Source organism: Erpetoichthys calabaricus, chromosome 9, assembly GCF_900747795.2.
Source record: "Erpetoichthys calabaricus chromosome 9, fErpCal1.3, whole genome shotgun sequence".
In the NCBI taxonomy this organism is placed as follows: Eukaryota; Metazoa; Chordata; class Cladistia; order Polypteriformes; family Polypteridae; genus Erpetoichthys; species Erpetoichthys calabaricus.
The window spans coordinates 106,198,681-106,215,233 of NC_041402.2; the positions used below are offsets into that span (position 1 = coordinate 106,198,681).

The 16,553-nt window shown below is 38.2% G+C and overlaps 1 protein-coding gene across 1 annotated transcript in view; it reads left to right on the forward strand.

The window, feature by feature from the left end:
• Window positions 1-16,553, forward strand: part of glg1a (golgi glycoprotein 1a) — a 314,175-nt gene that overhangs the window by 100,144 nt on the left and 197,478 nt on the right. The window contains exon 5 of the mRNA XM_051931535.1: window positions 16,411-16,537. Coding sequence (XP_051787495.1) covers window positions 16,411-16,537 — 127 coding nt within the window. The remainder of the gene's footprint in view (window positions 1-16,410; window positions 16,538-16,553) is intronic.

Here is a 16,553-nt window from a genome sequence, read left to right on the forward strand (position 1 = left end):
AAGGGCAGAACTTGTAAGGTCAATTCTAGGAATTAAAACTGTATTGTCAGTATGTGATCCTGTAAGTATTTTTGCTTCAATAACATTGTTTGTCATGGTGTTGATGACTAAACGTGTACCGTTGCATAAACCCTGTTTAGTATTAAGGTTTCTTAATAGCATGACAATTGTTCCGATTTTAAGGTTAAGATTGTGTTGTGGTAATCCGGCTGGGTTAATAGTGTTCAGATATTGTAAAGGGAAATTAAGATGTTCAATGTCATCTTCAGAATCAATTTTGTCGGTACTTAGAAAGAGGCGGCTTTCTCCAGGAAGTAATGCAATGACTTGGTTATTTATGTGATCAGCATTAATATTCTTTGGACATAATATAGCCCGTCGTGTTAACAGTGGTATCTGGTCTATTGTTTTGGAGGCGTGAGCGCAACTCCATTAGTTCTTCCTTGTTTAGCGTTAGTAATATGGATAATGGATTGCACTTACTGTTAATACGTAGCGTTTTCTGTGGTTGAATTGTTAATAATGTATGACTGTAATGTGATGATTCACTTATGCTGTATAGTCTTCACGTGTGAGGATGACGAACATTTAATACGGAGTGTTCGTTTATTCTTATTACACATCAGGTGTTGTGCCTGTGTCTTGTGTGGTTGCACTGTTAATATTGTATCACTGTAATGTGATTCAAATATGTTGTGGAGTCCGTATTTGTGGGGTTTCTGTACTATATCGTGTTTTTGCTTGCGGGTTATTAGAGGTGCGTGGATCATGCATGTGTAGTGTGTTTGCGTACTATCTGGCACTTTCCGTACTCCAATTGATTTGTGACCCTTTCTGGACTCCGTAGTCTGTCCCGTTTTACTTTGGGGTGGCGTATCATGTCGGGTTTGATTTGTGAACCTTTCTCGACTCCATATTCTGTCCCGTTCTACTCTGGGGTGGGGCGCTGACTCCTGTTGTTTGTGTGATTGTATCACTGTAATGTGATTCAAATATGTTGTGGAGTCCGTATTTGTTGGGTTTCTGTACTATATCGTGTTTTTGCTTGCGGGTCATTAGAGGTGCGTGGATCAAGCTGTGTAGTGTGTTTGCGTACTATCTTGCGCTTTCCGTACTCCAATTGATTTGTGACCCTTTCTGGACTCCGTAGTCTGTCCCGTTTTACTCTGGGGTGGCATATTATGTCGGGTTTGATTTGTGAACCTTTCTCGACTCCATATTCTGTCCCGTTTTACTCTGGGGTTGGGCGCTGACTCCTGTTGTTTGTGTGGTTATGTCGTTCGTGTCTCCATGGACTCCGTAGTCTGTGGGGGGGTTTGTGTGGCACACCAAGCAGCACATTATTCCTAACTTCACTCAGCAGTAGTGCCACGCACAATATGGCGGTGACGCCTGCGCCCTCACTACACATTAGTGCCACTCACAATATGGCGGCAACGCCTGCGCTTTCCGTATTATGTCGGGTTTCACCATGCTGTGTAGGCGCCTTTGCCTTTCGTACTTTCCCGCGCCTTCCGACGCGCGATGTAGGCACCTGCACCTTCCGGGTCTGCCTCCGCTGTGTGGTGTGGACGTTTAACTGTCGTTGTTTCCGCCTTTATATTCTGTCCCTTGCTGTGCATGTGTTTCGTGCCTAGGTTTTTTTTTAAGCTGTTGCATTCCAGTTTTCATCATCTGTAACCTTCTCTCCATGTGTTTGGCCCCGTTCTTTAACCTCTTTATGACGTTTTACTTTGTTTCCTACTCTGTCTTTTATTTCTGACCTCGCTTTATCCTGCTTGCGGCATGTCAGACGGTTCGTAGTCTCTCCCATTTTGCTCTGGGGAGGGGAGGGCTTTGTGTGGTGCCTGCGCATGTTCGTAGTCTCTCCCGTTTCACTCTGGGGAGGGGGGCTTTGTGTGGTGCCTGTGCACTATGTCTCCTGCGTCAGGTCCCTGCGTCCATATCCGGTTTACCATTCTCGTTTAGTAATATGGATAATCTCTTTTTAAATTGGATCACTCTATTCTAATGTATGTGTTTATGTTAATGTTTTTATTGAAGACCTCTTCGTTGATTCATAAGGTTGGATGTAAGTGTAGCCTTCTTCAAGACTTAAATTAATAAAATATAATGTGCAAACACATGGGTAACACATGCATCAGAACAATACATATCAAGGCTTGAAATTCATGTTGAAACTTGAGGGAACTCTCCGGCTTTTATTTTTAATGAAAAGGAGGGGTTTCAGACTCTGAAGGGAATAAATGTGAATTGAAGAGGAGTAGGCAAAGCCAAATTTACCCATGAATTTTACATTAGTAGCCTAGAAAAGTTTTTAATCTTATATTTTCATGAAGAAAAGACATAACTAAGATTCAAAATGAATGGGACCAAACAATGAACAACTCTGGACAGTGTCAATGTAAAACCATGTTCCTGCAAAAAAAAAAAACCAAACACATTTCCATGTAAATTGTGCTTAATTCACATTTCTGTTATTCATTCATATTCTCAGAACATGCAAAATACATGCATTTCTTTTGCTAAAATACTGTTAATACTTCTGGGAAAACCAGAATAACAGGAAGGGCACATTCCTATAATACAGTGTGTCTGAACTGCAGACAAGTTTCTTGAGCAGAGAAAGAGGGGGAGATGTAGACCTTCAATTCAAATGCACTCCGTCAGTGGAATGTTCCTTTCCTTTATTTCTATTATACGGAGTTTTCTGTAAGTAAATAACCAGGCTCCCTCCATGGTTAATTTCAACAAATCTCTCTGGCAAATTGTTCAGCAATGATGCAGTCCCACAGCAAAGAGTCTGTGTTCATTTAAACTTCAGTTAGTCTAATGGCAGAGCACTGCATTATGCTGACTGTTCAAGCATTGCATAACTGTATTATATTGCAGTTGCCGCCTAATTTTCCAATTGCCTTTACTTTTGGGAAAGAGTCCTTACTGACCAATGGTATGCAAAAAGAAGTGGTTTAAGGAAAGAAGAGCAGATTAAGACAGATTTATTTTTTAACCAGATACATTTTCAAATCAATTAAATATGTTATGCACATGTAGGAGATTGGTGGGAGACATTCCCTAGTAGGAATATTATGATACCACAATATTTGTAATTGATATCAGTACTATTGATATTTCATGATACTTGATACTTACTATCAAGTAGATACCCAATTATTTAAGTAAACTAGAGTTGTCATTTATAAATTAACATGCAAAGCTTGAATTTAATATGTGATAGACATAGAGATTTCAGTATAGAATTCATAAAAAATACCATCATGGAATTCCTGATTTATTTTTACCAAGTACAACATTTATTCCGGAACATTTTCTCTCTGGTATTTGAAAATTACTACCAAAAATCAATACCAATAATAAAAATTCTAACATTATTCTGTCATTACTGTTGAACTAGTGAATGTCAAGGTAATTTTTGGTATTTTGATTTTAAAACATTTTTAAGCTGTTTTTGTAACATTGTGCTTTTAAAATATGGTTTGTAAGAGAATAACTCTGTTAGGGTTGTTACATTTGCTATTGTAAGATTTATATTTGCATCATTAGCTGATTAAAAACATAAGTAATATTTTATGAAAGAGTCAAGTTAATTCAAATTTCACAATCTCGTGCTTTAATTTTTCAAATTTCTCCATCTTTTTTTTTTTTTTTTTTTTTTAAATAACATTTGTCCATTCTTTAGGGCTTCCTGTATGAAATTACACTTATCAGTTTTATATTAATCCATTATTTCACTAGTGGTTTAAAACACCTTTGTTGTGCTGTTTTGAAGGTGCCTATGTTCTAAATGCTAGTGCAGAATTATAAAATTAGCTGGACTGACATTACCTATAGTCAGTTATTCATAACTGAGAGATTACATTCCATTTGCCAACTACTATTAATCCATCCTTTTCTGCTGCTTATCCCAGTCACAGGGATGCAATCTAAGCAAAGATTCCCAGAAATCCCTTTTCCTGCCACTTAATTCAACTTTTCCATGGGAATACCAGATGTTCCCAGGCTACCCAAGACATATAATCTCTTCAGTGTCCTTCTCCCAGATGGTTGTGCCCGAAACACTTCCTTGGCTCCTTTCGATGCGGCGGTTAAGTAGTTCAGTTTTGATCTCCTCCTGAATATCTGCCCTTCTCATCCTATGTCTTAGGCTCAGCCTAGACACCCTGCGAAGGAAACGGACTTTTGCCACTTATATCTGTGATGTAGTTCTTTTATTCGCTACACATAGCTTGTGACCATAGATGAGAGTAGCAATGTAAATTGAGAGCAGAGTCTTTTGGCTTTGTTCCCTCTTCAACATGGCTGGCCAGTACAATGTCTGCATAACAGGATGCTGTCCTGATCCACCTGCAGTTCTCTTGTTCCTTTCTATCTTCACTCATGGACAAGATTCCAAGATATCTAAACTCTTCCTCTTGAGACAGTACCTCATCCTGCAGAGGGCATTCCACCCTTTTCTAGTGAGAACCATGACTTTGGACTTGGAACTGCTGATCCTCTTGCGGCCACTTCACAATTGGTTGGAAGCCACCTCAGTGCGAGTCTAAGGTCATGGCTGCTGAAGCCAGCAGGGCCATGTCATCTGCAAAAGCAGAAATGTGATCCCAAGACCACCAAACTAGGCCCACTTCACTCCTTGGTTGCAAATAGAAACTCTGTCTATAAAAATGTCACAGATTCTCTTCATAAAAGGGCAGCTCTAGTAGACTCCCACCAGGAAGAAGTCTGACTTACTGCTGGCAACACAAACCAGGCTTTTTCTCCAGTTGTACAGAGAGTGAATAGCAGCTGGCTCAGTACTCCAGACCAGGATACCCTGAAGGGCACTGTTGTTGTCTTCTGCTTCTTTTGGCTGCTTCTGTTAGTGGTTGCCACAGAGGATCATCTTTTTCTTACCATGTTAAAGCTAGGTCTTCCTCTTTTTCTCTTGCCTGGCAGTTCCATCCTTAGCATACTTTTCCTAATATACCCAGCATCTCTTCTCTGCACATATCCAAACTAATGCAGTCTCGCCTCTCTGACTCTCGTCTCCAAACCATCCAACCTGAGCTGAGCCCCTAATGTACTCTTTTCTAATCCTGTCCATCTTTGTCACACCCAATGCAAATTTTGACATCTTTAACTCTGCCACCTCTGTCTCCTGTTTTTTGGTCAGTGCCACTGTTTCTAACCCATATAACATACCTGGTCTCACTACCACCTGTAGATCTACCCTTTAACTCTTGCTGATGCCCATCTATCTCAAATCACTCCGGACACTCTTCTTCAAACACTGTACCCTGCCAGCGCTCTCTTCACCTCTCTTCCACATCTCCCTGTTACTTTGTGATGTTCATCCCTCGTATTTAACACTAGAATCCCTGAAGCCTATGATAAAGTTGTATTACCAGGTGGGCCACCTTAAATTCTCTTGCACCTCATCATCAGCACCTTTGTTTTGCAAATGTGTCAATCAGCAATGGCAACAGGCAGCCTGCTATCCCATCCCCCCCACTGATGCAGCTGAAGTTCTCCCAGCTCAAGTCTGGGTATGGGGTGCCTGGAATTGTATCAGGTCAGGTTGGGGTGCATGCTGTGGTACAGGGTAAATAATATATCTTTGTTTGGAGAGGAAATACTCCGAACTCAAGTCTGTTTATCTGGGTGTAAGGTATCCAGAATTGTATAGGGTACATAATATATCATTATTTTGGAATATATGCATTTCATGTGTGTTCTGTGTCTACAACAATCTATGTAAATGTTGAATGAAATGAAATGCAAGGCAAGAAATATTGAACACATAACTAAAACAAACTTTTTTTCATGTTATATTAATATTGACAAAATGTTAACTTGGAAGTGTATAATGTGTGAAGGCTGAAGTCCACAACTTCTCTCTGACTGATTGGTAACTCTGAAGCATGCACAAATCTATTTCTGAGCTAACACCATAATGGGCAATAGCGAAAGCCTTTGTATGTGTATCTTTTTTAGCTTTTTTTTATTATTTTATTGATTTTATTGAAATCACACAACATTCCATACAAATCAATTTTTACAAAAATACGATCAAAAACAAATCAACTCCCACCCCTGAGAAAGAGAGCTAGAACAGCAGAGCAAAACTTAAATCTAGTAAAAATAAGAAAACATAAATTAATAAGTGAATAAAGATAAATGGAGAAGAAAAAAGGGGAGCGAATCTGCTTCCTCAGTGCTTTAAAAGCTTATTCTAAAATGTTACTGATTAGATCCTGCCAGGTTTTGAAAAAGTTCTGTACAGATCCTCTAAGTACGAATTTGATCTTTTCCAGTTTGAAATAGTATATAACATCAGTTACCCACTGACTTAGAATAGGAGAGTTAGGATTCTGTCTTTTTTTATTAAATAATAAACAGCTTTTTCCAAAATGCAGAGAAGCAGACCTTACACCCTTAGGTCCTTCTTTGAAAACATTGAATCAAGGGACTGTTTTATCTGTAGCATTTAAATGTAAACACAAAATGTAAGCGTCTACTTAAGGAGTTCTTCTTTGGCAAAATGCTCCAATGTCATAAAAATGCAGTAAAAATATGAATAGAAGCATGAAGCCTCTGTCTCTTGAAATTATGCTGCTGAATTTAGCACTGTATGTTGAGCTCCTCAACATAAATGTAAGCATTTCTGAAACACTGAGACTGATTATTTCATCCCCAACTTTTGGTAAAGTAATTTATCTTTGTGGATACTTGCACTTTCTCCCTGAGGCTGCTTAATGTATGTGTGAAGCTAACACATGTGCAGACTAACAGAGTGCAGTGGACATGCACAGACTACAAAAGTCATAATTGCGACCGGGGTAAGGGTTTACATGGTGACATGACTGAGCTACTTGCAGACCAATATCCTGTTTTCTGTAACCAAAATATGAGTGTACATGGCATTTTAATCTTACTTTATGTGAATAACTTGGGTTAACTCTTTTAGGGCTAATTTTTTTTTTTGTTTCTTTTCTCCCAGGGCTGAATATTTTTCCAAAAACTAACATTTTTAAAAAAGAACACAAAGCAATTGTTTAACACATCAAATCAACAAAAAATAAAATATTTACTTTTGACAAATGTTACTGTCTTGCATGTTGTATGAGCCTGCATACTCTATGATTTCACATACATATCACATAAACATTTTACACAGCAAAGTCTGATCTCGCTCAAAGCAGCCAATTTCAGTCATTGCCACATTGCACTCCTTACAATATGTGTTGCTTTGGTGCCTATTTTTCAATTGTCTGTTGCTGCACTTTCTCACATATATTGTAGTGTGTACTGTAGAGAGACAAGTCACCCATTTTGCCATCGTGCCATGCCACTGCCACCAAGTTTTCTGCCTGCATGAAAACCGTATTGTCACCTCTTTTCATCTTCTGAAACTTTATGAACTTTATGTATGGCATTATAGCCTGGCTCACCCCATGGGATTTGCTTCTGTTTATTACAGAAGTGAATAAACTTTGCAGCAGCACGTACCTAAGCCACCAGGGGACAAAACACGTTTGGACCAATGCTCCCTGAAGTTATATCACCAGTTCTGTCCCATCTCTATTTGTAATGCCACAGCGCGCTTCATCTCGTCTTTCGTTGTGGGTTTCCACTTTGAAAAACGAGAATGCGATGCAAACGCAGCCCGCGATTCAAAAAAAATCTCTGCCTACCTGTTTGTCTCGTCTGACAGTAGCTGAAAAGCAGCATCAGGAGAGAGCAGCCTGAAGTACAGCAGCTGGTGATCTGTTGTGTCCAACAGCAAGCCATGCCGTCTTGTAAACTCCGGTAGCCAGATCGGCTCTCAACGGATCAATGTCTGTGTATTTATCCCATGCGAACCTTGCCGTAGATGCATCGGCTGCGCGAAGGCACTCAACTGGCAGCAGATCCGCTGGCGCGGCATCGGCTGGTGTCTGATCAGCTGATGCCTGCTTCTAACTCTCTTGCTCGATCTCCTGATCACTGCCAATAAAATCCGATTCTGAAAAATCAAGAGTCCGACTCCGCGATAATGCGCAAAACATCGTTTGCCGAGTGTTTTCTGCACTTGCTTCGCTGCCTTTTCACATGTCGGTGCCATCTTGCCTTTGTTTACATTTCGCAACTCACGCACACGCAATGTTTATTTGCCAAGTCAACGAGTCTAGCATTCCTCCAAGCACAGAGGGAATGCCTGTGACGTGACAGTGAGATTTGTCGCCATTAACAGCTGATTGTCGCCCCCTATCCCTGGATGTCGACTTTTGTCGACATTAGCCTTCAACCCCTCCTGTCGACAAAAGTCGACATCCGCCCTAAAAGAGTTAATAAAGAACGCATTTACAAAAGGTTTTCGCATAGCCATAATTGAATTTGATGAAATGTGGCATATAAATTACACTTCTGTTCCAGTGCTCAATGAATATTTTTTGTAAAATAAATCCAATTAAATTTTGGCAGTTTTCTGCATTTAGTGTGTTCTTCTGAGCTGTAACATTTTTGTAATTAAGCCAAATGGCTCAGCTATAGCTCATTTGAAATCTCAAAATGATTACTTTGTAATGGTATACAGTGGAACCTCGGTACACGTACAGCTTGGTTTACGACCAAAAAGTTCGCCAAACTTTTGCCTTGGTTCACGACCACACACTCGGTATACGAACAAGCCAGTTTCCCTTTCCCTTTCGGTTTGTGCGCGCCGATGATTTCCGCACATGTTGCATTGTTCTCGGTCAGACGTGCGTGCTTTCGCTGTGAACTCTTTTCGCTCTATTTCATTTCCCTTCCGGTTCGTACGCGCCGATTACTGTATTTAAGCACGTGTTGAGCCTCTCCCTGTTCATTGGTCTCAGTCAGATGTGCGTGCTTTACCTGTGAATTCTTTGTGCTCTACAGTATTTCGTGTGCTTTTGCAGTTAACCATGGCTTCTAAGCAAGTGAAGAGTGGGGAGAAGAAAGTTTTGCAGAAAATTGAAATCAAAGTAAAGAAAGAAATTATTGAAAAGTATGAGCGTGTGGCGTTCATGTTACTGATCTTGCCGCCGAGTACAAGAAGTCAAAACCTACGATTTCGACTATTCTAAAGCAGAAAGAATCTATTAAAGCAGCTGATGTTGCAAAAGGAGTTACAGCGTTAACCAGGCAGAGGCCTCAAGTGCTGGAAGAGGTGGAAAAACTGTTTACCAGTTTACTCATTCACCAATTTGGGAACCCACATGCTTTCAAACAGCACAATGTAAACACAGCCTGACTGCTAGTGATGTGGAGGGCAAACATGAAGGGTTGGGTCACGCGGACTTAGTTTTTGGAATGGCTGCACGAGGCGTTCGCTCCCACCAGCTAAACAGCTAAAAACACCAGAAATCCAAGAAATCACAAGAGAAAACATCCCTCCATCTCCCTCAAAACTGTAACCTCCTGTCCACCCATTTTCTCCTCACTTCATGCCAGACCTCGACTCATGCAAGGTTAGTTTTCTTGGTGGTTTATGGTTAGTTTTTGTATTACGTGTTTTTCAAATGTTCCTTTTTTTCCCTTGTGCTTAAAACTCATTAAAAAAGTGTTTTATACAGCGATCGGGCACGAACTCCTGCAATATTATTTTCTTGGTTGCTTGTGGTTGGTTTTTAAATAAAGTTCGGATTTGTTCAAATGTTCCTTTTTTTTTCCCCTGTGCTTAAAACTCATTTAAAAAAAAAAAAAAAAAAAAGTGTTTATACAACGATAGGATTGTAAGGCTATAGCGCGAACTGCTGCAATGTTACAGAGAGGGGGAGGGGGCTCGCATGCTGCTGAGAGAGAGAGAGAGAGGGAGGGGGGGCTGGGGAGGCTCGTGTGCTGCAGAGAGAGAGAGAGAGAGAGAGAGAGAGAGAGAGAGAGAGAGAGAGAGAGACTGCAGCTGAGCAGGGAGCCTGGGTGTTTGTGTCAGTGTTATTCAATGTTTTTACATTAGTTTACTATTGCACTGTGCATTCTATGATGTCATTAACTATATTTGTGCTTAAAAAAATTAATATATTAAAAAAATATATTTACACACAGTTCGTACGGTCTGGAACGAATTAATTGTATTTACATACAATTCTATGGGGGAAATTGCTTCGGTTCACGACCAATTCGGTTTACGACCAGAGGTTTGGAACGAATTATGGTCGTGAACCGAGGTTCCACTTTATAGTTAAATACAACTTTTTCATAAATTAATGATTTTTTTTTTGAAGTTTGAAATTCATTTTGCAAACTGACCTTTTTTTTTTTTTTTTTATTTTTTTTTTTTTTTTTTACATACTTTTACATGCATACTACTTCTCCAATGTACCATTGTTGCGATAACCCCAAGACACTTTTTTAAACCTTAAAGACACGTGAGGGAGGGGTAATGTTTTTTTTTCTCTTAATTGCAAAGAAAGTATATTCCTCCTGCTGTTAAAGTAAACAAATTGTATCATTGTTCAAAGGTTTTACGAGCTCTGAGGCTCTGAACTTAGAAAAAAAAATCACGGAAATGACACACCTCACGCTTAATCCTCTTATTTCATAAAGAAACAGCATAAAGTGCCAACATGTTACATTGTTAACCTGTGACTAGAAAAGGAAAAAATTGTTATACTAAAACAAAAAATCATAAGGTTTATTGTATTGATAATGAAGATAGTGTGTTCCAGTAACTTCTTGTAATTGTATTGTAAGTTGATCATGAAAAGCATGAACTTGACATTTTGATGATGGAAATGAAATGCACAGAATGTGTCCTAGGTGCTCCACCCAGGACACAGTTTTTGCCTAAGCTCGGCAAATGTCCAATTTTCAGTTTTGGATACTTTTCTTTAAAAGCTTGTTAGAGTTCTTTCAGATCACAAAAAATGAGCCTCTTATGAATGGCAGTTGTTTTGCCAATCTTTCCTCTCACTGATGTGCAGATTTTTTATTTTTTTCTCCTCCCTGGGCATGGGCATTATGTGATTGCAATAAAACACTTAGGTTTAATAGTGTAGAATGTTACTAGGATGCTTTAATTTTTAGGGGAAAAAAAAAAAAAAAAAAAAAAATTTTTAATGTCTAGTTTTGTTAGTCTCAACCAATACAGTTTGGCTCATAGATTTCATTTGCATCTTTTTCCTGAGCTTTATAACTATAGTAATTGTTTGAGTGTTATTCCACCACATGAGGCATTGGGTGTTTTTAGGTATCAGATTCAAGATAGGATTCCTGGCAAACAAATATACACTTACTGTATGATGATTTTTTTGTGATCACCTGGGGGGTATTTTCCGTACGTCGCTTAAATCATCCGAGATCAGATGCCTCATCTTGGATGAGTTAATGCCGGTGAAACACATCCGGGATAAGTCGGTTTTTCAAACGCAGCCGTGTAGTAGATTAGTTTAGCTGGATCTAATCATCCGAGATGAATGCACGCGCCTGCGCTGATTGAAAAGCCCATATATATTGAGTCTAGAAAACATGATCAGCAAGTCTTTGATAGGCTGTAACAAAATGACGAAAGAATGGGCGCATATTTTTTTTTTTACACAAGCGGAGGAAGACCTTTTATTTGAAGGACATGAAGAATTTCAAGATTTAATATGCACAAGGGGTAACGCTGTAAAAGCGGCCCAAACCAGAAAAGACAGCTGGCAAAAAGTGGCTGACAAATTAAACGTTAAGTAATGTGCATTGTACTTACTGAATGCAGCGTTTCATTTCCAATGTGTCAGATTAATTATTATTTAATATGTCACAATTCCAGATCAAACGTGAGCACAAGGAGAACATGGGAATAGTTTAAAGTGAAGTACAAGAATATACTTCAAACGGGTAAATATTGGTATATAACTATTTAAAGAATTGTTGACATAAAGAATCATATATAATGTAAAGAACATTAATTTTAAAGCTAATAAGAAGGCAGACAAGCAAAAAACAGGTGGAGGTCCACGCGGTCCAGACCTAACCCCTGCAGAAGAGTTGGCTCTCCAGCAAAAGGCCCATCGCCCTGTTTCTGAGGGCATTCCAGGGGGACGCTCCTCCCCAGAACCAGTGGCAGGATGCAGTGGTCACTTCATTTCAGGTAAAGGATGGTCATTGCATATATTTGTCCTCAATGTGTGCCATTGGTATGTTCCATATAGCCCTCTTTTTTTTTTTTTTTTGGGTCAGTTGCAGGGAATGTCATATCCCTAGAACTTGTGTCTGACCAACGAGATATTGACGAAGGTCAAATATTTGATGAAGACACTGTGTCTGATTATTCATCAGGAGGAGAGGTACATTTTCCAAATAATGTTTCATCAAACTCCACTGTGATCAGTCCCATGTGCCCCAATCACATTTGGAAACCCTGGGTAATGAGAATGTTAGGCTGATTGTGAGATTTTTTATGGAACTGTGGGTGTTTTTGCCTGTGTATTACCTACCTGCAATGGCATGAAATGCCTCTTTTGTCTGCACACGCAGGTGTCCAGGAAACACTATGAAAACCCGAAGGAAATCTTTCAGAGCCAAACAGACTTTACGAATTGCCTGGCAAACTGCATTTTTAGATAGATTTTCCGCCTTGCCTACAGTATATAAAAAAAGTGCTGCTTGCAAAAAACCTCAAAGCAATGCATACTGTCTGTGTGGTTGTGAGAGCCCAACTTCTTCATCGAGTTTGACTTCGAATATAAGGTCCTAATATTTTTTAAGGTACAATATTCCCCCACGGCTAAAGCGGTATCTTTCGGAAAAAATTTCCTCCGGGAGCAATAAAGGATCTTGCCGATCGCGCAAACCCTCTCTGTATGAAATTCTTTTCTTATAATTTGCGTACCGATATCAATTGGTTGCTCATTCATGAACGGTGAAGTCATGACTGAATGAATTCCACGCATGGACACTGATTAAGTGTGTGAGCTAATCCTTGTTTACATAGAACAAACCTGCTCCGAGCAGGTTTGAGGATTTGGATGTGGTGCTATGACAACACATCCAGCAAGAGTTTCGAAAAACCGACAAATCCAGGATCACGCCAAATCGTCAACAATTACATCCGGCTAAACGAGTAATCCACGTACAAAAAATACCCCCCTGGTCTGAATTCAGAAGGGGAATCATAGTTGATTGTCAACTATAATGTAAAGTATCACAAGCCTCTTTCGTAAAAATCCAAATTGAGCTTAAGCCTGGTACTTACTAGTTCAGAATCAGTGGAATTGTAATGTCAATCTAAATGTATTCACTAACAGGTCAATGTTCACCTTTCTGCAAACAACCCAATAATATAGTATTTTTCTTGTTAATGAAAACTAAAATGAAACGCATTGTTAAAAAAAATTCTGTTAACTAAAATAAAAATTAGTCTGTACATTTAGAACTAAACAAAAACAAGAAAGTAACAGTGAAAACAGTCACTATTGTAATTTTAGTTTTGCTCTTTGTTTTTCTCAATTTTCAGTCAGTCCTATATTTCACTGGCTCTTACAGCACTCACAACCTCATTTACTTTGTTGGGAGACAGTGGAGTGAAGAGAGTGTATCTTATTTTTGGTCTTGATGCATCTCTGTTTTGGTTTGTGTTTCCTTAAGAGGCATTAGCTCTCTGGAAATGTGTTCTTTTGAATTGTGGCATTTTAATTAACCTGAATTTAAATAATTATAAATAAAAAAGGTATTATCCCCACCAATCATGCAATATGACGGTTACAAGATTACACGAGTAGCATAAAGGATAATCTAGCTCTTTATTTACAGGTTCACACGGTATTCCAAATGGGAAGCTTATGACAGACATATCAAGCATGTGAGAGACTTCATCTGCTCAGTCTTGCCATCTTTTGTTTGCCACGCTGAAAGGATTTTAATCGGACAAAAGACATAATCTTCTGCCCGGCCTCGGACGGAAGACGTACTCTTCCACCTGGCAGCTGCAAAGTGCTGGCCATAGATCCATCCTTATATTCTGGTTGCTCCATATGCAGGTTCTTGGCTCTGGATCCAAACAAGGACAGGACAGGACAGGACTCAAACCCCACCTTCAAACATACAGGAATAGCACAATGCCTACATACAGTTCTCATTCTCCCAACAAGGGAGTGCTGACAGAAGACAGAAATATACTAGTCTGTCTTTAGGCTGACTATTCAATTGTCCAGTTGTCCTTTGGCTCTCTAGTCCTGTGCTTGGCTCAGCAATTCTAAATGCTGCTACTGTGCCCCTGTGTACCATATTTGGTCTGCCTGTATGAATGAGTCTATAACAGTGGGCACAGAGAACAGTGACATTAAACTTAATAAAAACACATAGTTTAACAGCTTGTTGGTCTGTAAAATTAGCTTGCATTTTTACATTTAGTATTTAGTATACTCCATAAAGAAATCCTTTATCATCTCTCAGTATGAGGACCCTGGCTTGCTGGCATCTTGCTGGAGGGACGTTTCTGTAATTTCAAGGCCTCCTAACAACCTCTATTTGCTGAATGGAGAATTTTACATTGTGGTCAGGTAAATTAAGATCTTCCAGTAAAATAATGAAGTAATTATGGTTGAGGGATAAAATGATGTATAGCTTGAAAACTATGGGGTGGCCAGAGCAGAGAATCTAAACTTCCATTACATTTCACACACCACTTGATCGCTCATGTCCTAGAATGTTTTATAATATTTATTAACCCCAGATTTTAAGACTTTTTTTTTTAACAGAACTTTTTGTCTTTTTTTTCCTTAATCAAGCCCCTTCGTTTACTTTTTCTTTTTCAGTAGGAAAAAAAAACCTTTCCCCATACCTTTCCTTTTATACTTGTGTCAAAAGCATGCTTCTGTTTTTATTGATGTTGTTCCTTTGTTTCTCTTCTGTGCTTTTTTTTTTTTAGCATTTAAAAATATTTTGCTTGTCTAATCCTTGAATGTTGTGCATTTTTAACTTTTTTAACCCTGACATTTAAAAAATTTTACTGTCCTTTTTCTTATTGATGAAAATGAAGGGAACATTCATAGCATATAGCTTGATTTTTATATGAAAATGAAAAACATTTTTTCACCCTAATGTCATTTTGCAACCAGTACATTTTTGGTGAAAACAAACATGCAATTATTGACATTTTTTAATGTGTTTTGTTAAATCTGCATTTCATATGTTACATATGGATATATTTTAATGTTAACACAAAGACAAATTGAAGTATGAAGAATACATAGTGCTGATAATTTGTGGTTTATTTATTGTTTACATATGCTGTCAAAAAGAGACTACCAGCTAAGACAGTGAATTTGTACTTTATCTTCTAGTGACAGTAGAGATTTAATAAGAAAAGCATGTTTCCATTAAAATGTGTTTAGGTAACTTCACTGTGCATCAATGCTTTAACATTTCCAGTACATTTTAACAATACCAAGGTAATGCCAAAAACTGAAGATTTTAATCACTGTAATCATGGTATGAAATTTTCAAAACTTCACAATTTTTAAGTCTTTATATTTTGTCAATACTAATGTTAGTACATAATACCTATACTAGTTTTTTTTTTTTTAATTTGTGTTGTGATTTACTATTGAACTTCACTCAGTATGAAAACTGTTTTAGAATCAAAAACAAGAAAATTGCAGTTGTCTCATTTGTCATCATTTGTACTGTAAATGTATCACCTGTTTCATTGTTGTGTGTATATAGCTCTGTTCCATAACAAGCTCATAGTACAGACTATATTTGTAAATATTTTATGTGACAACAGAAAAGCATAAAAATATACACCAGGAAACGGAGGCAAGTTTACGTGTATTATTTAAACAGGCTTCTGAAATGTATTTTTAATGTTCAGTTTTATTGATTTAAAACAGATCAACAAAATTTCATGCTTTCAGAAACGTTTCATCTCTGGTCTTTGGTCACTTTTCTGCTAACCTTAAATAGTGACTGCATGGTTGCACAGGTAGATAATAACTTTTAGCAAAGTGTAACAAATTTTTTTAAAGTGTAAGTGTAAGAGCTGCAGGTTTGCCTTTTATACCAGGTATCATTTGGTTGGTTGATTTTAATTTTTTTAAGGCAACTTGTACATTGCTTAGTGGTTATTAACAGTATGACATACATTTGTTTGTTTGTTTACAGCATTGTTTGCTATCTCTGGAGCTATGTCACACACTTGACATATGACTAAATTCTTGGTGGTGAATATTGTAATTTTAAATTGGTTTTTCATATATTGTTAAGGGGTATTGCATTTTGAAATTTGTGATAATCTTTTCATGTACTTCATAGTATATCTATTATAAATATGAATTATTTAGTTTTATAACAGGGTCATATTATGTTCAGGACCAAGTGTAAACTTTAGTAGTTAATGATGACAACAAGTCTTTGCAGATGGTATTGTACAGTTGTTTAACATTATCCTTAACTGCTGCAACCCCCATCCCCCTTTCTTTTTTACAGGACATACATTCACAAGGTGAAGTAATTGCTTGCCTGGAGAAAGCATTAGTAAAGGAAGCGGAGATTCAAGACGGTAGACCTCCGATCAAGGAAGAATGCAAAAAATCCATTCTGCGAGTTGCTGAGCTCTCATCAGATGATTT